Below are 20339 nucleotides of genomic sequence, written 5' to 3' on the forward strand. Positions count from 1 at the left end.
TAGCTAATCACCTCCTTTGACCCAAGTCATCACCCACCTTGACCAGCTCTAGATTAGCCAAGGTCTCACTCCAGCCCAATTCCTTGTCTGCTCTCAGCCAACAGTTGACCTTTAAAAAATATAAATCTGATGTAAATGCTTCCCCACACACGCAGAAGAAATTCTGAACTCTAGAGCCTGGCAGGGGGCGGGGGGGGGGGGGCGCTACACAACCTTGCTTCCCAGAACCTATGTCTTCTTACTGACCTCATTCCCTTAAGAGGCATACAGCCTTTGTAAAAGAAATGTCCTTGGCCTGTTCTTAGATTTTTGCCCTGGGGGACAATTAAGCCCATCTTGTTCCTCAGCTGTCAGCCCACATGTCAGTCTTGTCTTGGTCTCTTAAACAGTATCTTAGGATCTATTGAATTTTCTCTTTACTTTTTAACAGGTGATGTCTTCACGTATTTTAACATTTAAAGGGCTCCCTCTTCTACATACTTCCCTTATCTTCCTCATAACTATCGTTTTAAATGTATTTGGCTTCTTGTTCATCAACCATCTCTTCTCACTAGAAAGGAAGTCCACAGAAGCCACGGCTTTGTTCCGATGCACACAGAAGAAGAAGAGCTGCTGCACCGGTGTCTCGGAATGGATCACGAGCAGACCCGAGTCTGGGAAGAGATCATACTACGTCTTTTTCGTGGTCCTCAAAAACTCCGCCAGCGCCAGCGTAAAGAGATCAAAGCCGCAGCCTCTACACACACGTGTGAACAGAGGGTTCGGCTCCACCCACAGCCACAGCGAAAAGGCGAGACCAAACAGAATCCACGCCTAACTCGCTAGGCCCCGCCCCTAATCGGATGTCTCAGTGCGCAGGCGCCGAGACCTGACCTGGAAGCGACTGTCTTCCGAGCCCACGTGCTTGGTTCAGCATGGCGGAGATGAAGAGCCCCACGAAAGCTGAGCCTGCGCCTTCCGCAGAAGCGCCGCAAGGCGACCGCCGCAGCCTGTTGGAGCACAGCCGCGAGTTCTTGGACTTCTTCTGGGACATCGCGAAGCCGGACCAGGAAACGCGGCTCCAGGCCACGGAGAAGTTGTTGGAGTACTTGCGCACAAGGCCCAGTGTATGATGGAGGGGCTGGGACGCAGTCGCGGCTCTGGATGCAAGGGGGCAGGGGTGGGCCCCTCAGATCACTGTTGAACTCGAGGGATGTTTTTGGTCCCGTAGGATTCGGAGATGAAATATGCCCTGAAGCGCCTGATCACTGGGCTTGGGGTGGGCCGAGAAGCTGCTAGGCCCTGCTACAGTCTGGCGCTGGCGCAGGTAAGGCGGTGCGTCTGGCAAGGGCACGATCGCGCTGGGCAAAGAGTGGAGTGTAAGGGTAGGGGCCCTGTAGCCTCTCGGAGAAATCCGAGCCGAGAGGCTTCTGAGAGAATGCAGGCATCCTTACATGAGTGGGAGGAAGCGCCCAAACGTGGTCTATCCACAACAAAGTCCAGGCAGGTGGGAGAGTTGAACATTTTCTTTCCAATATACGTTTATCAGGCGTATTAGGTATAGTTACTGGACGTAGTGAGTTTTGAGGTTGTCTTCTGCAGGGTTGGGGGCCCCCTCCAGGTTAGAAACGAAACTGATGACAGACCACATAGAAATTTGTACAACAAAAAGCAATGAAAACTAACTCACTCCTAGAGTCAGCCTCAAGGCAACTTAGAACAGGAACTGTGGATGGGATGGGGTTTTCAAAGAGGTACAGAAGCAATCTGGGCCTTCTGAAGCTTTGATGGAGATGGGGCTTAGCTATGTAAGATTGGGTCCCTTGATAAAAGTAGACCATACTTACTTTAGCACTTACGAGGGATGGGAGGAGCTACCAAAATTATATTGGGGAAAGCTGAAGAAGGGAAGTTGGCCTTGGTCTGGTTAGATGGCCACTCCTGAGCTCTTTTTGGTCTTGCTGGCAGCTGTTGCAGTCCTTTGAAGATATCCAGTTGTGTGACATTCTGAGTCAGATACAAGAAAAATACAATCTGCAAGCAGTGAACAAGGTTCGTGTGGTTGGTTCCCAGACAGACAACCTGCCCCTGAGCAGTTACGGGAGGGACCCTCTTCACCTGTGTTTGGGATCTTTTTCTAGGCAATGATGAGACCCACTCTCTTTGCAAACCTGTTTGGAGTGCTAGCCCTCTTTCAGTCAGGACGCCTGGTGAAGGTAGGAGCTCGGGCCCAGCGGGCACAGGGGCTGCTTTAAGGGTGGAGGGGAACAGACAGTAGCATGTCCTGCTCTTCACCCTCTGTTCTCTGTGGGTACTAGGACCAAGAGGCCCTGATGAAATCGGTGAGATTGCTGAAGATCCTGTCCCATCACCACAACCACTTACAGGGGCAGCCAATAAAGGCTCTGGTGGACATCCTCTCCCAGGTAGAGAACTGCAGGTCAGGCTGTCTGGTTTGGGAAACATTGAGGAACACTAGGGCAGATGGCTTGACCGTGCAGCTGGTAGAAGAAGCTTTATTTATTCCTTCTGTCACCAAATATCTTAAATCTGGCGTGTCTTTCAGGGTCACAGCCCATCTCCAATTAGGCACCTGAGACACTGATAACCCTTTCTCTGGTTTCTTTTGCGTGGGTAGTGTGGGTTTGGAACAGTGCTTGTCAATGCCTGAGTATGTAGAAGGCAATCTGAGTACATTTGCCAGTTTGGTCAAGCCTGAGAATGCACTATCCCGCTTGAGAGAGGGCAGGTTCTTATCTAGAATCATTCGCGACTAGCTCATCCGTCCTTTCTGCACAAATGAATATGGACCAGAATTTAAGTTGCAGCTCTCCACATAGGGCTCTGTGTATACGAAACAGGCTAGTCTTCATAAAAAACAAAAAGAGGAGCAATTTTAAATGTAGCCTTCAGGCCAGTTAGGATGCTGGGGGTTGGGGGATGCTTGGTAAGGTGGCTAGCCAGTAGCGTATCATAAGCTCGTGGGTAGAAGCTGGGAGATCCACTCTTCCCACCGGTGCCCCCACTCCAGGTCCCAGAGTCCATGTTCCAGGAAATCCTGCCAAAGGTCCTCAAGGGGGACATGAAAGTGATCCTCAGCTCTCCCAAGTACTTGGAACTCTTCCTCTTGGCTAAGCAGAGGGTACCAGCGAAGCTCGAGTCACTGTTCGGCCATGTTGACCTATTCTCAGAAGAAAATATTCCCAGGTTTGAAGAGATTGTGAATAGGCTCTCACTGGGGGTGTCATGCTCTCTAGTCTTCTGGGTACTGTTTACTGAATCCCCTCTGCCTTCTAGTCTGGTGAACATACTGAAGGTGGCAGCCAACTCTGTAAAGAAGGAACATAAGCTGCCTGATGTGGCTCTGGACCTGCTCCGCCTGGCACTTAAGGAGAACAAATTTGAACTGTTCTGGAAGGAGGTTTTGGAGGAGGGGCTGCTGAAGAAGCCATCCTGGACATGCAGGTGTGTGTGACACTGGTTCCCCTCTCCTCCAGCCCGGGTGGGACCTGTTCTGAAACCTGGCCAAAAAAAACGGCCTCTGACTGGGCTCTGCCCCAACCCTCCTTAGCTACATGTGTTTCCGCATCCTGGGTGCCTCTCTGCCGCTTCTGTCAGAAGAACAGCTGCAGCTGGTGATGCGAGGAGACTTGATCCGCCATTTTGGGGAGAACATGGTCGTTTCTAAGGTAGGCGTGGTCCTCCGGTGTGGTTCAGTGCTGCCCGCAGGGCCACAGCAGTGGGTCTTCTCTGAAGATAGGATACGGCAGGACTTGATAAGTGTGGCCAGTGATCAGGCCCAGCCACCCATCTATTTGGAACACTACCGGGGGGTCACATTGAGAGGAGTGGTTGTTGACACCAGTGTGTTCTACATTTTGTGCCTGGCACCTGTGAGAGAGTGACAGTAGGGGTCCTCCCTGTACACAGGGTTGTCAGAAAGCAAGTGGGTTCTAAGCCACAGGATGACACTGGTAGGTACTGGTCTATCGGGACTTGAACCTAGGTTCCCTTCGTGCCAGTCAAACCAGGAAAACATCTTGTCCTCAATCTTTGAGGGAGAATAGGACTCTTGTGCTGGGGGTGAATTAAGGAGTCAGGGATAGTCTTTGGCGGAGCTGTGGTGACGTTAGGCTCAGCCCTGCTGTGTAACAAGTAGGGAACCCCTGGGTTTAATCTTTAGAGGGGCGCCTGCCTCTTCACTCTTGTAACCCAAACTCACACTTATCTTTTGCAGCCCCAAAACCTGTTCAAGTTCATCCCAGAGATAAGTACATATGTGGGTACCTTCCTAGAGGGGTGCCAAGATGACCCTAAGCGGCAGTTTACTATGATAGTGGCCTTTACATCCATCACCAATCAAGGTCTCCCTGTCATGCCTACCTTCTGGCGTGTCACACGGTTTTTGAATGCTGAAGCCCTGCAGAGCTATGTGACCTGGTTGCGGGACATGTTCCTGCAGCCTGACCTGGACTCCTTGGTTGACTTCAGCACTACCAACCAGAAGAGAGTTCAGGACGCCTCGTTGAATGTGTGAGTAGCAGGTGTCGAGCTTTGAAGAGCCCAAAGCCTTGAGTGGCATGGCTTCAAACTAGAAGCAGGAGAGGAGGGAAGTTCGTTTGGGGGGGGGTGTCTCCTGACTGGAGGTTGGGGCAAGGTGCGGGTGGTCACAGGGTAAAGGAGAAGAACCCTGCTTATTGTCACTTCCATGGCCTCTGTTTCCAGGCCTGAGCGAACTGTATTCCGGCTCAGGAAGTGGATTATCCACCGCCTGGTCAGCCTTGTGGACCATCTGCACCTGGAGAAGGATGATGCTGTGGTGGAGAAAATAGCCAGGTGTGTGAGGGGCACTCCCTGTGGGAGGCATGACTGTGAAACTAGGCCCCTTGTCCGGTCCTTGTTTGGGTTCTCCTGGAGCCAGAAGCCCTCAGGTTAGGAGGCAGTAGGCACAAGGGACCTATGGGGTACGTTACCCTATGAAAGAAAGAGACCGAGAAAGTGTGCCACTGTGGGCCCTCAAAGGTTCAGATTTGATCTATGGATTCTGTAGTGAGCATTTGCTCACAGTAGCCAGCGTCCGTTGGCTTCAGAGGAGCAGCTCTGGCTCCACCACTTGATCTCAGGTGACCTACTTGTGTTCAGAGGTCAAACTAGAGAAATGGCCCTTACATGGCACAGCTGAGGAGCATCTAGCCATGCCACTGCTGGTTTGCTTGCAGGTTTTGTTTGTTCCATGCCTTCTTTAAGACAAAGAAGGCTACTCCCCAGATCCCAGAGACAAAGCAGCAGTTCTCCTTCCCTTTGGACGACCGCAACCGTGGGGTCATTGTCGGTGCCTTCTTCAGGTAGGTCTGGGCTACCCAGGAGATGGGGACACTTGTTCTTTTCTCAGCTGTGAACAAGGTCAGTGGGCCTGGAGCAGGGGGCAGAACACCAGGGTAGTAGGAGGGGTTTGGGTGTGCTACTGCTGTCTTTTGAGTCCTACCTCCCTCTTACTCAGCCTACTGCAGACCCTCAGTATGAAGTTCAGGCAGACACCAGACTTGGCTGAAAATGGGAAGTCCTGGACTTACCGCCTGGTGCAGTTGGCAGACATGCTGTTGAACCATAACCGCAACGTAACCAATGTGACACCTCTGACAGCACAGCAGCGTCAGGCCTGGGACCAGTAAGGGCATGGGATTTCTGGGGGTGAAGGAGGGTGCCCTGTCTGTCTGCCAGTGGAACCTGCAAATGTGCCCCTGTGCTCCCTCCAGGATGATGAGTACTTTGAAGGAACTCGAGGCCCGGTCCTCAGAGACCAGGGCTGTTGCCTTCCAGCACCTGTTGCTTCTGGTGGGCCTCCACCTCTTCAAGGTATTGTAGTCTATAGAGAAAGGCATAGAGTCTGAAGTTCTGAGGCACTGTGGGGCTGTCCCCATTCAGTGGCTTTGGGGGCAATGGGACATGGAGGTTGAAGTTGAATTTCCTAAGCCAACTCAGTCCTGCATAAAAGTTAGAGCTCAAGGGGGAAAAAAAAGAAAACCACTCCATTCATGTGAGCACCAGCCAGCACCCCAGGCTTTAGGGCTGCCCTGTGTTTGCTGGGTACCAGAGCCTTGCTTTGGGCCACACCTCCAGTGGCTGAGATTGATAGTCTCACAGTACCTTCTAGATGTGATTTATGGATTGGAAGTAAAGGGTATGAAAAGAAGTGCTGCCCCCTGCAGGAGGGAGGCCAGTTTGACACACAGGACACTTGTCATTTGGTAGTCATTTAGAAATGGGGCATGGGTACTCTATATGTAACCCAGGGCTTCCCCCAACCCCAAGCAAGGGACAGTCAGGCCTGAAGCTAGTAATGTTGCCCACAAAGTAGCCTACTGGCTTCCCAATATATCAGCTTCTGCCATTTGTACTGCCATCTAGAACCACACTGTCTCCCTCTCTCTTTTTCAACTGACATTTAAATTTTTATTTTGTGGATGAGTACAACATTGTAGGGTTGGGATTTGCTGGTCCTGTGACCCTGGGTGTCCTTTTCAGCCTTGACTGTGGGTGCTGATGGGGAACTTAGGCTCTGTGGTCTTGTTACTATACATAGGCTGTGAAAAGGCTCTTGGGGTACACATTTTGAGTGGTAAGGGTGAACTGCAAGGATAAGCCAGGGCCTGGCATACCTAAGGACTCTGTTCCTCTCTGATATCTGCTTTGTCTTGCCCATAGTCCCCTGCAGAAAGCTGTGATGTCCTAGGAGACATTCAGACTTGCATCAAGAAAAGCATGGAGCAGAATCCCCGCCGATCACGCTCTAGAGCCAAAGGTATGTCATTGCTCCTAGGCAGGTTGGGTGACCAGGCTATCTTGTGTCCTGCTCAGCTTAAATCTGCTTTCCCTCTCATAGCCTCCCAGGAGCCAGCGTGGGTGGAGGTGATGGTGGAGATCTTGCTGTCCTTGCTGGCTCAACCCAGCAACTTGATGCGCCAGGTGGTCCGGAGTGTGTTTGGTCATATCTGTCCCCACCTTACTTCACGTGGTCTGCAGTTAATCCTTGCTGTGAGTTGGGGCCTTTGGAGAAATAGATTATAAGATGGGTCCACTGAAATATACTGGGGGTGTGTGACATCTTCTGTCTTCTATACCTCTGCAGCATCAAAGTGTTACATGGCACCCTCCACAGGTCATCCCCACAGGCTGTTCAAAGGACATTCATTCCTCTTTTCCTCCTTGGGGCGGTGGGAGCCTTTGACCAACATAGAAGAGACTTGCAGGGTTGACCTGAGGAGAGTATAAAGTCAGGGCAGCAAGTGCAATGGTGGTCTGGGACTTATCCTTAGGTGCTTAACCCTGAGACAAATGAGGATGAGGATGACAATGTGGTGGTCACTGATGATACTGAGGAGAAGCGGCTGAAGCATGAAGAGGTACTTACCCATAGGGTACAAGGTAGGGCGGGTGGCTGGAGGTAACCACATAATGTCATCAAAAAGGTGTCTTAACTCCTCCCAACCATAGGATGAAGACTCAGATAGTGAGGACAATAAAAACTCAGAAAGTGACGTGGATAGTGAGGATGGGGAAGAGAGTGAAGAGGAGGACCGTGACAAGGATGTGGACCCAGGCTTCCGTCAACAGCTAATGGAAGTGTTGCAAGCTGGGAATGCACTGGTGAGCAGGATCCAGGGGGGAGAGAGGGTTTGTCCACATACCTAAGGATAGGCTGCTAGCTCTGCTTCTGTGCTTCAGGGTGGAGAAGACAACGAAGATGATGATGAGGAACTTGGGGATGAGGCCATGATGGCCCTGGACCAGAACCTGGCCAGCCTATTTGCAGAGCAGAAGATGCGCATCCAGGCCCGGCATGAGGAGAAAAACAAGCTGCAGAAGGAGAAGAAGCTCCGACGGGATTTCCAGATCAGGGTGAGTATGCAAGTAGTTACCAGGCACCCTGAGCTTTTTCTGCCTCTCTCATGTTCTTGCATGGGCTGACTCTCAGCCTTTTGGCCACAGGCACTAGACCTGATCGAGGTGCTGGTGACCAAGCAGCCTGAGCACCCCCTGATCCTGGAACTGCTTGAGCCACTGCTGAACATCATCCAGCACAGCATGCGCAGCAGAGGCTCCACCAAGCAGGAACAGGACCTCCTGCACAAGACCGCCCGCATCTTCATGTGAGTGCACAGGAGTTACCCCTTGGTAACACATAGTCCTTGGTTTCTTTTTTTTCCTCACATTTGCTGCTCCCTGTGAATAGTCCTAAAGCTCTGGTCCTGTCCCAGCCATTGGTGATAGAATAGTTCTATCTCTGAAGTCCTAGAACTTCATCTTACTTTACATAGGGCAGAGGCCACTGTCCCACAAGACAGATACACAGAGGGCAGTTTGGAGATATCAAGTTTCTGCCAGTCTCTAAGTTGGATTCCTAACCTATGCAGTGGGACTTGGTGCTGTTCTTCTTGCTGTGCATGACAGAGCAAAGTAGAGAGATGCTTTTGACCAGTTTTGTCTTTCCTGCCCATAGGCATCATCTGTGCCGTGCCCGCCGCTACTGCCACGAGGTGGAGCCCTGTGCAGAGGCTCTGCATGCCCAAGTGGAGAGGCTTGTGCAGCAGGCTGGCAACCAGGCTGATGCCTCTGTCGCCCTGTACTACTTCAATGCCTCTCTGTATCTGCTGAGAGTTCTCAAGGGCAACACCACTGCGAGGCACCACGACGAGAAGTTACAGAGAGCTGATACCAAGCCTGAGCCCGGGGACTCAGAGGTGAGCCAGTGAAAACTTGGGGCACCCCTTGCCCAGGACTCCCTGCTCCCAGTCTCACCCCAGCTCTCTCACCAGGACCAGACTGCTAATTGCTTAAACTTGGACTTTGTGACCCGGGTGTATTCGGCGTCATTGGAATCTCTTCTGACCAAGCGTAACAGCCCGCTCACTGTCCCCATGTTCCTCAGCCTCTTCTCCCGATACCCGGTAAGCACAGGAGCCAGTCTGCCTATTGGTAACTCTGCCCAGCCCAGTTCCCAGCTAATGGCCTCTTCCCAATCCCTAGGTGATCTGTAAGAACCTGCTCCCCATCCTGGCCAAGCATGTGGCTGGCCCATCTCGGCCCCGCCATCAGGTGAGTCTGGAATACCTGTTTAGTCTTCTCACTCAAGCCTAAGAGGCCTGCTTTACTGACCTTGGCTGTGCTCATGCTATAACTCATAGTAAGCACAGAGGAACTGGAGGAACCTTGCTGTCTGGCCCAAGGCCTCCAGCTTGCTAAGACTGTCTCTGACCTACACAAGAGGGCATCCCCTGTCTGCCTAGATAACAGGGCTATCAGGAAGGTTAGAGGGAGATCAACATGAGGTCTTCTATCCATTTGGGACCACTGTCTCTCCAGGCTTCAGCAGCTCTTTTCCCACATAAGAAGAGAGAATTTGATTGTAAGGCCTGCTACAGGCAACCTCCTTTAAGTTTGTGTGGGTTCCTAAGCCTTGACCTGTCATACTGGGGTTCCTGCTAACTACATTCTCCCTAATGCAGGCTCAGGCATGCCTGCTGCTCCAGAAGACCCTGTCTGCACGGGAGCTGAGAGTATGTTTTGCGGATCCTGAGTGGGAACAGCTGATTAGCCAAGTCTTGGGAAAGGCCACCCAGGTAATAGCTGTGAAACCCCCACTCATGAACTCTTCCCAGGTTTCTAGGAACCAGACTTTGTGGAACACATTTTTTCCTCCTGGGCCACTGTTATGTGTGGGGTGTAGAAAGACCCTGGGCTGTTCTCAGGAGTGCCTCAGTGTTGGCCTTCCTCTTTAGACCCTGCAGACTCTTGGGGAGGCACAGAGCAAGGGGGAGCACCAGAGGGAGCTATCCATCTTGGAGCTGCTGAACACTCTCTTCAGAACAATCAATCACGAGGTAAGGCGGATGCCCGAGACTCAGTGCCCTAGGTGGAATGGACAGCAAGCATATCAAGGTTGACAGTAGTCCTCCGGGGAAGGTCACCAGGGCTGTGTGGCCTGGGAGCCACATGGAGGTTCCAAGGGGAAGAATCTGGCTTTAGAAGATTAAATGCTACTAGACCTGGTAGGTTGGGAGGGAGGCCGTGTCACTGTGCCAGAAAGAAAACTGAGAGATGTTAGTAATCAGTGAGTGGAGCTAGAGGTGAGGCTTGGTTCCCTAGTCTGGAACCACCTCTGCACGTGGCTAAGGAACTACAAAAGCAGAGGCCCAGGCCCTTGTTTCCTCCACAACTGAGGGACTAGTGACTTAACAGGGATGGCTAAGGACCCAGAAGTCAGTGGGAAGACCACATGCTGGTGAGAGGCCGTGTCAACACTACTACTCCAGCCTGTCTTTCCTCTGCAGAAGCTGTCTGTGGACCTCACTGCTCTCTTGGGCATGCTTCAGAGCAAGCAGCAGAGGCTGCAGCAAAGTCTACAGCAGGGGAATCACTCAACTGGCTCCAATCGCCTCTGCGATCTCTACTGGCAAGCCATGAAGATGCTTGGGGTCCAGTATGTTCTGGGAGAGGGACCCGCATTGGGAGTGTGGCTGAAAGGACCCTCCCTCTGACTAATACTGCACACACACTCTCTCTATTCTTTCTTTCAGGCGTCCAAAGTCAGAAAAGAAGAATGCCAAGGAGATTCCTAGCGACACCCAGAGCCCCATTAGCACAAAGCGGAAGAAAAAGGGATTCTTGCCAGAGACCAAGAAGCGAAAGAAACTTAAATCTGAGGACACCACACCAGAAAAGAATGCTGCATCACAACAGGATGCAGTGACAGAGGGTGCCATGCCTGCTGCCACCGGTAAAGACCAGCCCCCCAGCACAGGCAAGAAGAAAAGGAAGAGGGTGAAGGCCAGCACCCCATCCCAAATGAATGGGATAACTGTGGCCAAGAGTCCAGCTCCCAATAACCCCACCCTAAGCCCCAGTACCCCTGCCAAGACCCCAAAACTACAGAAGGAAAAAGAGAAGTTATCACAGGTGAATGGAGCCACTCCTGTCTCCCCAATAGAGCCTGAAAGCAAAAAGCGTCATCAGAAGGGTCTCAGCACAAAGGAGGTCATAAGAAAGTCCCCCAAGTCTGCCCTGTCAAAGAAAAGAGCAAGGCTGTCTCTAGTGAGCAGGAGCCCCAGCCTGTTACAGAGTGGGGTCAAGAAAAGGAGAGTGGCCAGGAGGAGAGTGCAGACACCTTGAGTGTGTATGGTCTGTTTCCCTGCCGTCAGCAGCCCTAGAGACTCCTATTTTTTCACCAGTATTTTAATAAACAAGCCGTGATAAATGACAGCAGTCTCTGACTTTGAGGAGTGGGTCTTTTATCAGCCTTCCAGGGGTAGGGCCTGCCCCTCCACATGTTCCACTGGAGAGCCACCAAAACATTTAAATAGGTTTATTTCTTCATTTACAAGAGGAATATATATTTGGCTTCTCTCTTAAGACTCTGAGATTCACAATCAGCAGCTCTAAAAAATAAAGGAGCAGTTCAGCTTCCGGAAGGAAGAGGAGGCAACACTTGGACCTGGTTCTTGTACAACAAGAAAACATTGCTAGGGCCCCTGCTGGGGTTAGGGTGGGAGCCAGGCTGGTCTTTAGGGATAGCACCCTCTGTAAACCCATGTCCAAACCCCCAGGGTGCCCCAGAGCTTGGGGTGGGAACTACTAACACCACTGAAGCCACAGCAAGTGGGATACAGCCAGAGACTTGCCCAAGCTGGTTCTGGAAGTTTCCCTAAGTTACAGTGGCACCCCAGGACCAGAGCCACCTTGGTTACAGCGTGCAAGGAGTGTAAAGCTGGGGATAAGTGCCCAAAGGGGACTACGGTGGCTGCAGGGGGACGAGGGGTTGTATGTGTGTGGGAATGGTATGGTCAAAGGCTGGGTGAAGGCCTGGTCCCAAGAGTCAGTTGGGGTATGGTAACCTACAGGCACTGGTGGGCAACCTTCAGCCGCTTCATACCCTAGGCCAAGTAGTGTGGACAGCTGGGTGAATCCTTTAGCATCCTATCTGACTCCACTGGAAGGGCTCTCCTGTAGGAGGTGACTTCTGGGGGACTGCAGGAGTTGGGCTGGAATGAGGAAAGAGGGTTGTCTAATTCTCAGCCTACCACAAGGCCTTCATCCCCTAGTGTTGCAGCTTCCTCTAAGGGAGTGGTCCCACCTGAGAAAAACCCCAGGTAAAGAACTAGCAGAAGTCAGCAGAGACCGAATCCTCCTGGGAGACCGTCCCATCCACGAACGCCCAGAAATGGGTACCCAGCTGGGTATGTGTGCCAGACTGAATTTGTTGTTGCCAAGGTTAGAGCCTAAGAGTAGGGAAGTGGTCCCCCAGGGCCTTTGGCAGACCTCAGAACCGGAACTGAGGTCCTAAGACCTGAGCCATGTCTTCTGTGTACAACCCAGGACTTTCTTCAAAGCTGTGGAAGGTGCTTTGCATGGCACACAATGGAGGAAGCTCCAGCTCCTTGGTTCCACTGTCTCTGGAGGATAGTGGCTCCCTCACAATCACAGGAGCTAAGGGCAGGCCAGAATCTCCCCAAATACCCACTGCAGGGTGGCTTCTGTCTTGACCCTTCAGCCCCCAGCCAGGGCTGGAGTTGTGTCCAACTGAGTGATTCCAGCACACACAGTCTTCCAGGTTAACTGAGGATGTAGCTTCTTGAAGATAGGGCCACTCAGTCCTGGCAGTCCTAGGCCAAAGAGAGTGTGTACCCGACTGTGAATCACACAGGAAGCTTTGGGACTGTCCTGCAGGTCCAGGATGCTGGAGAACCTCTCCCAATCTAAACTGCAGTTCGTCGCTGTCCCAGCGGCACCTGTAGGAAGAGTGATCAGAGGTGGAGCTTTAGGAATTGTTCCTCAGCCTTCACCACTGCTGCGAACTTGGGGCTCTGACCCTGGTTTAACATTACCAGGAAGCTAAAGCTTCCAAGGGCTAGGCCACTGGGAAAGTCAGAGTGGGAGCTACACCCTGACACATCTAGGAGAATTTAGGAGGACAGCAAGTTCCAGTGCTGACCTGTGCTCCTGGCCCTTCCAGGGAGGGGAGGGCACTGTTTTACTGGAAGAAGCCAACTCCCACAAATCCACAGATCTGTCAACATTTCAGAGGAAGAAGGCAGACCCAGGGCACAGGGGAATGTGCTAGGGGAGGAGATGGCTTGGAAAGTGTTTTGTTCCCCTCAGGGTCACTCCTCCCACAGGAGTTTCCTGGCCTGCACTCACCACCTCAGACTTTCACGGATGCAGGCGGCATCACCAGCTGGTTCACCCTGAGGGAGAGACGGGCGGGGGTCAGGGTGGCACGTCAGCGGGGACTGGGCCCAGGCACGGCTCTGGCACATCGAATCACCGGTAGACCGGAGGCGCTGGGCAGGGACCTCGTCAGCCCCAGGGGGAGGTGGGAAAGCCCAGGGGTAGGGAGAAGAGAGAGAAAGGAATAGAGAAAAGAGGAGAAAGAAGTCAGAAAGTGAGAGGAGGGGATGGGTCTCCCAGCTCTAAAATCCTGAGAGAAACTCCAGAGAAAAACCCATGTCTAGAGTTACCACTAAAGGGCCTGGCATCTACCAGCCGGGGCCACAGTTGGCTGGATCTACAACATTCTAGCTAGAGCATGGGAAGACTCGAAGCCAAGTGTTACAGAGCTGCCCTGGCCGCCAGCAGGTCTCCTAGCTCTAGAGGTACAAAGTAACTCACTATCCCTTCCACACTAGGGTAAAGGCTGTCACACAACGTGCCCACGCCAACCCTACTCACTGCTGCTCAGCCTTGGCACGGTCGCTGAGGAAGAAGAGAGCAGTGGCAAGGAAGAACATGCCACCCAGGACCACGACGAAAGGACACAGCATGAGGGCATAGCCCAGGCTCAGAAACTCCCAGAGTGGGGAGTCCTTGGTGCTCTGGCGGATTAGGTCCGAGATCTGTGGAGATATGGGTGTCAGGACAGACTCTCTTCCAAGCCCCGCACCAGGCAAGATCCGCCCCCCAGATACTTACAAAGCCAATGAGGTAGGGGCTTCCAGCGTCCCCCAGCAGATGGGAGGTGAAGCTCTGTAAGGCCACAGCAGTGGCTCGTCGAGTGGGGATGACCACATACTGCAGGAGAAAGGGCAGGTCAGTGCTAAGCGGTCCCGGGGTCCTTGCGCAAGGTTCATCTCTGTGCCTTTGACACTCTTGGAACCCCCACGGCCTCAGCTTCCAGTCCTGGTATCTTCACTCCTCCCACCTGCGCTTTCCTGCTCACCACATAACACCTCCCTCCCTACCACATTCAGCCATGAAGCACGATTTGGGCATCAGTTGTCATAGATCTTGAGGCCAGAGCTCTTGGAGCACAGAGGAGCTGAGTTAAAAGGCCCAAAGGTACTTTTTCTTTTCTTTCTTGTTTAAAGATAGGGCCTTCCTTGCTTGACCCAGGCTGACCTCAGGTTGCTATGCTCCTGGAGAGAACCTGCATTTCTGAGGGAATCACATGTGGAATTGTGCAACTTCTAGACATAAGAGTTCCAGCTTCTAGGCTCCCTGCCTTGCCTTCCTTGAGGACTCAGCAAGGATGAGGCTGGCTGAGGTGGAGAGGATGTGAACTAGAATTCTACCCCGAAGAGCCTCTACTTGAACTCAAGCACCCTGACCGGGAGGCTAAGAACCACTAGACCCCGGGTTGTCCTGAGCTAGACAAAATAGGCCCTGACCCCACTTTAAGCAGATGGGAGAGACTGGAACACACAGTACCAGGTGTCCCCTGCCCTGAACTCCAGCTCCCTTCGCTGTCCATGACACCTCTCATTATGAACAGTGGCAGCAGCCGGCACCCTCAAAGTACCCTGCTGCTGGTGGTGAGACAGGTAGGGATCTGGATCTAAGGATATTGTGCGGCCCCATTTCCACCACTAATTAGTCTCTTGGCTGAGACATTTAGTGAAACTGGGACATGATTTCCCTGGGACCCAGACCCTGCCAACGTTCTCGGGGGACTGATGGGGAGGGCCTATCGGTGGAGGACATGCTGCCCAGCACCAAAGATTTGATTCAGCCTTACTGCCCTTTGCACTTAGGGGTTATGTAGCGACCTGCCCCTGCCCTTGTACTTGCCCAGCCCCTTGGTGAGGCGCTTAACAGAGGCACTGATGGAGGACATGGGTGTGTGGGAAAGCACAGAGTAGAGCACGGTGGGCTTCTTGAAGGGGAGAGACTACAAAGACCCCAGACTCCGGCCTCCTGAGCACGCTGAGGGTACTTATTCCCCTGGCCCACACCTCTCCCCCTCCCTCTCTACTCTTTTGTGATCTCCTGACCCCCATCTAGAGATTTCCCCAAAGGACCAAGGGCAGGAGTCACACTCGCTCCTGACATCCCCACCCCCCATTTCACTCAGAGCTACAAGTCACTAGACCCAGAGCCCCTCCCCTGTTCCTCCTGTCCCCACCCAGGAACACACGCCTGAGCAGGCTGCTCAGACAGCCCTTTGTTCCCGGCCTGCTGGTCTGGAGGCCATTGTTGGACCCGTAAAGACAGCCTCTGTCTGTCCAGCCAGCCGCAGGCACTCGGCAGGCACGCCTGGGACCCAGCTTAGGACCCAGCCAGAGCTGGTAAAGCAGAATGCAAGGACACGTAACTGCTGGGGGAGGAGCCCTGGCAGGCAGCACCACCGCAGTGCCAGCCTGGCACCACCAGCCTCCTAGCCACAAACCTGAGGCTGAAGACAACCCTGCCCCTTCACCCCAATATGTACCTGCTCAATTCTGTTCCCAGATCACACCCCCATAAATCTCTGGTCCCCTCCCTGCCTCTGGGTTCACTTCTCCCACCAGCAAGTGCCTCCCAAGCTACCTCAGTGAAATTTAGAAGCCTGTGTCAGTCAGCACATGGTGACTGTGGCCTTCCTGGCTTACCATGAGGATGTCTGCAGTGATGGCCCAGTTAGAAAACAGCAGTGTCTCTCCAACAAAAATGCAGATCTATTCAGAGAAGAAAGCAACCATAAAGGACACAGGGTAGGGACACAGGACCATCTCTAGGGAGACAGTCATACTGCACCTCTAGCCCATTTCCCCCAACCTCCCGTGCACTCACATAAGCGCCCACAATGCTGGTCTTGGCAGCCACAAAGATGAGGCAGATGAAGATGGCAGATCCCAGCATGCCCACGGCACACACCAATGGGTCAGCGCGTTGAGTCCGCAGGCGGCACCAGCGAGTGGCTCCCGCGCCTGTGACTACGCCCAGAAAGCCGGTAAAGCAGGTAATGGCCCCAAAGATGAGACTGCGGGAACAAAAAAAAAAAAAAAAATAGAGTGCGGTTTGGTTTGAACAAGGCCGAGGTTGAGACAGATACTGTCCCTTGGGTCTAGGCTTTACCTGTCTTTGGCTCCACAGGGCGGGCTATTGCAAGTATCTGCTGTCTTCTGTACAACTTGGGCACGGTGCAGATAGAGGGGAATCCACATGCCCAGGGCCCCTGTGGCGAAGGACACAGCGGATGTGGCCAGGGAGGAGAAGATGTAACTGCGGCTGGGGAGAATCCAGGGAGGGAAACTGAGCTGGAGCAGCAGGCAGCCCTTACACCAGGGGCTGGGGGCAGCCAGCTACCTGCTCCCTCCCCAGACAGAAATGCTCTGTCTCAGGCCCAGCTGAGGATTCAGGATGCAGTAACAATAAACTCTCGGCACTACAGGCAGTGGAGATAGCAGGTGACTGTGGGTGGGCACGCTCTCAGCCATGCCTCCCACCATACCATGCTGCGTGGTAGCACTCACTTTCGGATCAGGGCCTTCATGTCTCGGAGCCAGGAGGTCCGTGCTTTGAGCTGCCCCCCAAGCTGATCAGCATGGCCTCTTTTAGTGGCTGGGACCAAGATGAGGATGAGTGTTCCTGTGATCATGCCCAGGACAGGGGAAACCTGGTAGGAAGGTAAATGCGGAGTTTTAACGCAGCATAGGAGGGCCCAGGCAACTTACCTGAGTGAGCTCCGGGCCCTTTTCCTAGGCTAATATCTGCCCTGCTCAGTAACAGAAGGGTTAAGCAAAGCCACTGGGGATGAGGCCATGGAAAGGGCTAGGGGGCTCAAAGTGGGCAGTCCAGACCAAAGGCAGGACAGGAAAGCAAGTTCAAGGAAGACTGACAGATTTCGGGAGAGAAGGAGGATTAAATAAAGAGAGGAGGAGGAGGAAGAGGAAGAAAAGGAAGAAAGGAGGTAGGTGAGGGAGAGGTGGCTAAACAGATGGATGAAGACGAGATGGGAGGACAGATGGACAGATAGACACACTCATGTATGGATGGATGGACAAGTAGGTGAGTGGGTAGATGAGTAATAAGGAGCGTAGGGAATGGTGTCTTGGAGTGGAAGAGGTCATCTGTAGGGTAGAGAGCCATATACCCATCTGCCTAATCCCTGGGGCAGGAATGTTCCATGGGTGTGTTCCTCAAACACTGATGGTAGGGAGGGGCTGACCAGACAGGTGGCCTGTTCTTTACAGGGTCCTATGGGACCTGTGTCCAACCTCACACTGAGAATGGAATCTCTAAACCTCTCTCTACACAGCCCAGGAGAGAACAGAAGCTTGATTCCTTGTGGGCTGGGGAACTCTTCGGAATGAAGTCCCGCCCCCATCCTATGGCTAACACCTCTCCCCATTATGAAATTCCACGGTGGCTGCTTCCTTCCTGCTTTTGAGGAAAAAACACTTTGTCTTGAGCTTCCGCTCCTCTGAGAGACGGGGGATCTCTGTTTCCTCCGATTGCACTGTCCTGGGGCCTTGGTGTCTTGCCCCAATGCTCCAACAGAACAGGAAGTGGCTCCAGACCCTAAGGGCCCCCACACAAAGGTCCTATCCCAACCTCGACCAGAGCCACTGGAAGCAGGAAGCTGCGCTGTGGAGCTGGAATTTCCTGATACCATGAGAGAATCCTCATCCTCTCCAACTTTTGGGAACGGGGATGGGGGGTGGGGGGGGAGGAGGAGGGTTCCAACCCTGGACTGGAGACAAGACCTAGAGTCTAGGCTAGTGAGGGAGAAAGCCTGGAGGTCAAAGCCTGGCCTCTGGGTGGGACTATTCTCTGAGGGTTAAGACTGGAGTAGGGAGCTAAACAGGAGGGGACCGAGGCCTTACCCGCAGGGCCCAATGCCAGTCTCCAGCCGCCTGCTTCACGCTGGAACCTGTGATATAGCCCAGGCCACTGCAGATAAGATAGACCTATGTCAGACCCAGCAGCTAGGCTGAGTGGGAAGTTCTTGCTTTCCTCCCGCCCAGCCAGCCTGTGGAAGAGCGGGTCCAGAGTCCTCCACAGCTGCCGGCTGCCACATCTGTTTAGTGCAGGGTTAGTGAATTCTAGGGGAGCTCGGTGCTCTTCTCGCTAATCATGACGGTCCATGCTTACCTGCCCAGGGGGATGGCGAAGTAGAAGACCGACAGCATCAGCGTGCGTGTGTTCTTGGTAAATAAGTCGCCGATGATGGTGGGTGCTATGGTGGAGTAGCTGGCTTCACCAATGCCTACTAGCCCTCGGGACAGGACCAGCAGCCAGAAGTACTGTGGAGAACAGAGAATGCTGGAGGACCAGCCATTCCTAGGCTTGTTCATCCCTACCCCCAGTATATCCCAGCCCTGGCAGGAGAGAAGATGAGACCAGGACTAGCCCCAGCAGGGATCACAGCCACAGGCTACACGGGGCCCTAGAATACCCCTCAAAATGATGGACCTGATTGGGATGGATTATTCCTAAGTTGAAAGAAGACAGGGCTCTGGGTTCCACTTGGGGCATCTTTGCCTCTCTGGCCTCACTTCAGGATTCAAAAATCACCTTTGCTCTGTGCCCCTTCCCAAGCAGGGAGGCTGGACCAAACCTGAGCACACCGAGGACCCAGTGTGTGTAGAGTGTGCATAGCTACCTAATGGGCTCAGAGCCCCTTTCTGATACACACCTCAAAGGCCAGCAATGGGAAAAAGGTGTGGCCATGCCTGCTGCCAGTGTCCAATCCCTTTGGTGTGCCCAACCCCCAGCTGCCCAGAGCCTGAGAACTCAGACAGGTTATGGTTTTCCTGCTCCACCCTTACCACCCATTCAGCCAGCACTGCTCACATGCAGCTCTCCTCTGTTGTCCCCTGTTGTCCCTGTTGTCTCTCTCCAGCCATCTCCTGCCACCTCTCTGGCTCCTGGCTGTTTCTGCTTGGGGCTACTGACCCTCCACTTCGACCCCATTTCAGTCTCCCTGGTTCCTGGTGCTCCTTTTCCTGTGGATCAATTGCCCACAGCCTTTGCCTATTTTTCAATTGGGTCTTATAGACTTTTATGAGCTTCTCACCGCAGGGCGGGCGAGATCCTTTGTCATCTGTCACCACTGTTCTCAGCCTTCCCTTTCCTCTTTGTTTACTGGTTTCACCACTCACAGGCTTCTTGATATCTAATTTGATGCTGTCAGATCTTGATTTTTTTTTCCTCCATGCCTTGTTCAAGAAAGCCTACTCTAGCCCCAAAGTACAAAACATCCTCTTCTGTTTCATGCTTGAAACACATGGGAGAGAGGCATCAGTCTTTCTCAGCTTCTAGCATGCTAAGGCAACTCTGTTCCTGCCCCACACAGGGGCCTCCCAGACTGATGCTGTCTCTGTTGCACATGTAAGTCCCAAGAAACAGCACTTAGTGTTTCCTGTGCTTCAAACAAACAGAAAGGGGCTGTTCTATGCTTCTGTGGTTTGGTTTGTTTTCTCAGACCTCTGTGTGTAACTCTGACTGTCCTGCAACTCTTTGTAGACAAGGCTGACCTTGAACTCACGGAGACTGCTCTGTCTCCTGAGTGCTGGGATTAAGTTAAGGGCATGTGCTCTACCGCCCAGCATGCTCCACTTTTCTTTTTTAAATCCTACCATGTGTTTCATTATTTTTTGAGATGTAAGCACAGTGATTGCATTGACCAAGCCCATTCCTCACTAGTCGCTCCATATAATACACCTTTAGTATCCTCACCAGTCACTCCATATAATACGCCTTTATTATCCTCACTAGTCACTCCATATAATACACCTTGAGTATCTTCACTAGTCACGCCATATAATACACCTTGAGTATCTTCACTAGTCACTCTATATAATACACCTTGAGTATCCTCACTAGTCACTCCATATAATACACTTTGAGTATCTTCTCGGGCCCAGTGCTGGGCACTCTTAATAATTTTATTTAATGTATGTGAGTGCTTTATCTGAATGTACACCTGCTGGAGAAGGCATAAGATCAAATTATAGCATTATAGGTGGTTGTGAGCCAGCCACCATGTGGTTGCTGGGAACTGAACTCAGGAGCTTTTTAGCTCTCATCTAAAATATTAGATGTATGCAAGTGTATTTATGTCCCCCCCCCCCGTGTGTGTGTGTGTGTGTGTGTGTGTGTGTGTG

General features: G+C 52.6%; 2 protein-coding genes across 3 annotated transcripts in view; one reads left to right on the top strand and one right to left on the bottom strand.

The window, feature by feature from the left end:
• Positions 1 to 904: 904 nt before the first annotated feature.
• Positions 905 to 11236, top strand: MYBBP1A (MYB binding protein 1a). Its single transcript, XM_080923461.1, has 26 exons — positions 905 to 1106; positions 1211 to 1306; positions 1948 to 2031; positions 2121 to 2195; positions 2298 to 2405; positions 3011 to 3186; positions 3277 to 3444; positions 3551 to 3668; positions 4217 to 4512; positions 4705 to 4815; positions 5199 to 5324; positions 5480 to 5647; positions 5736 to 5835; positions 6685 to 6781; positions 6863 to 7014; positions 7296 to 7382; positions 7474 to 7626; positions 7705 to 7878; positions 7969 to 8129; positions 8480 to 8720; positions 8796 to 8927; positions 9007 to 9075; positions 9486 to 9599; positions 9759 to 9860; positions 10311 to 10459; positions 10557 to 11236. The coding sequence occupies exons 1-26, from the start codon at positions 915 to 917 to the stop codon at positions 11146 to 11148; spliced, it is 4041 nt and encodes a 1346-aa protein (XP_080779587.1). The 5' UTR covers positions 905 to 914; the 3' UTR covers positions 11149 to 11236.
• A 143-nt stretch (positions 11237 to 11379) lies between these two features.
• The window catches only part of SPNS2 (SPNS lysolipid transporter 2, sphingosine-1-phosphate), a 36628-nt gene continuing 27668 nt past the window's right edge, over positions 11380 to 20339 (bottom strand). For both annotated transcript variants that reach the window (XM_080923463.1, XM_080923462.1), the window contains 10 exons: positions 18325 to 18476; positions 18057 to 18123; positions 16704 to 16846; positions 16306 to 16458; positions 16021 to 16210; positions 15840 to 15905; positions 13945 to 14043; positions 13705 to 13868; positions 13174 to 13220; positions 11380 to 12764 (listed from right to left, as the gene is read on the bottom strand). In XM_080923463.1, the coding sequence (XP_080779589.1) occupies positions 13178 to 13220; positions 13705 to 13868; positions 13945 to 14043; positions 15840 to 15905; positions 16021 to 16210; positions 16306 to 16458; positions 16704 to 16846; positions 18057 to 18123; positions 18325 to 18476 (1077 nt within the window). In that variant the 3' untranslated portion in view covers positions 11380 to 12764; positions 13174 to 13177. The remainder of the gene's footprint in view (positions 12765 to 13173; positions 13221 to 13704; positions 13869 to 13944; positions 14044 to 15839; positions 15906 to 16020; positions 16211 to 16305; positions 16459 to 16703; positions 16847 to 18056; positions 18124 to 18324; positions 18477 to 20339) is intronic.

The sequence above is a fragment of the Micromys minutus genome (assembly GCF_963924665.1).
Source record: "Micromys minutus genome assembly, chromosome: 10".
NCBI lineage: Eukaryota > Metazoa > Chordata > Mammalia > Rodentia > Muridae > Micromys > Micromys minutus.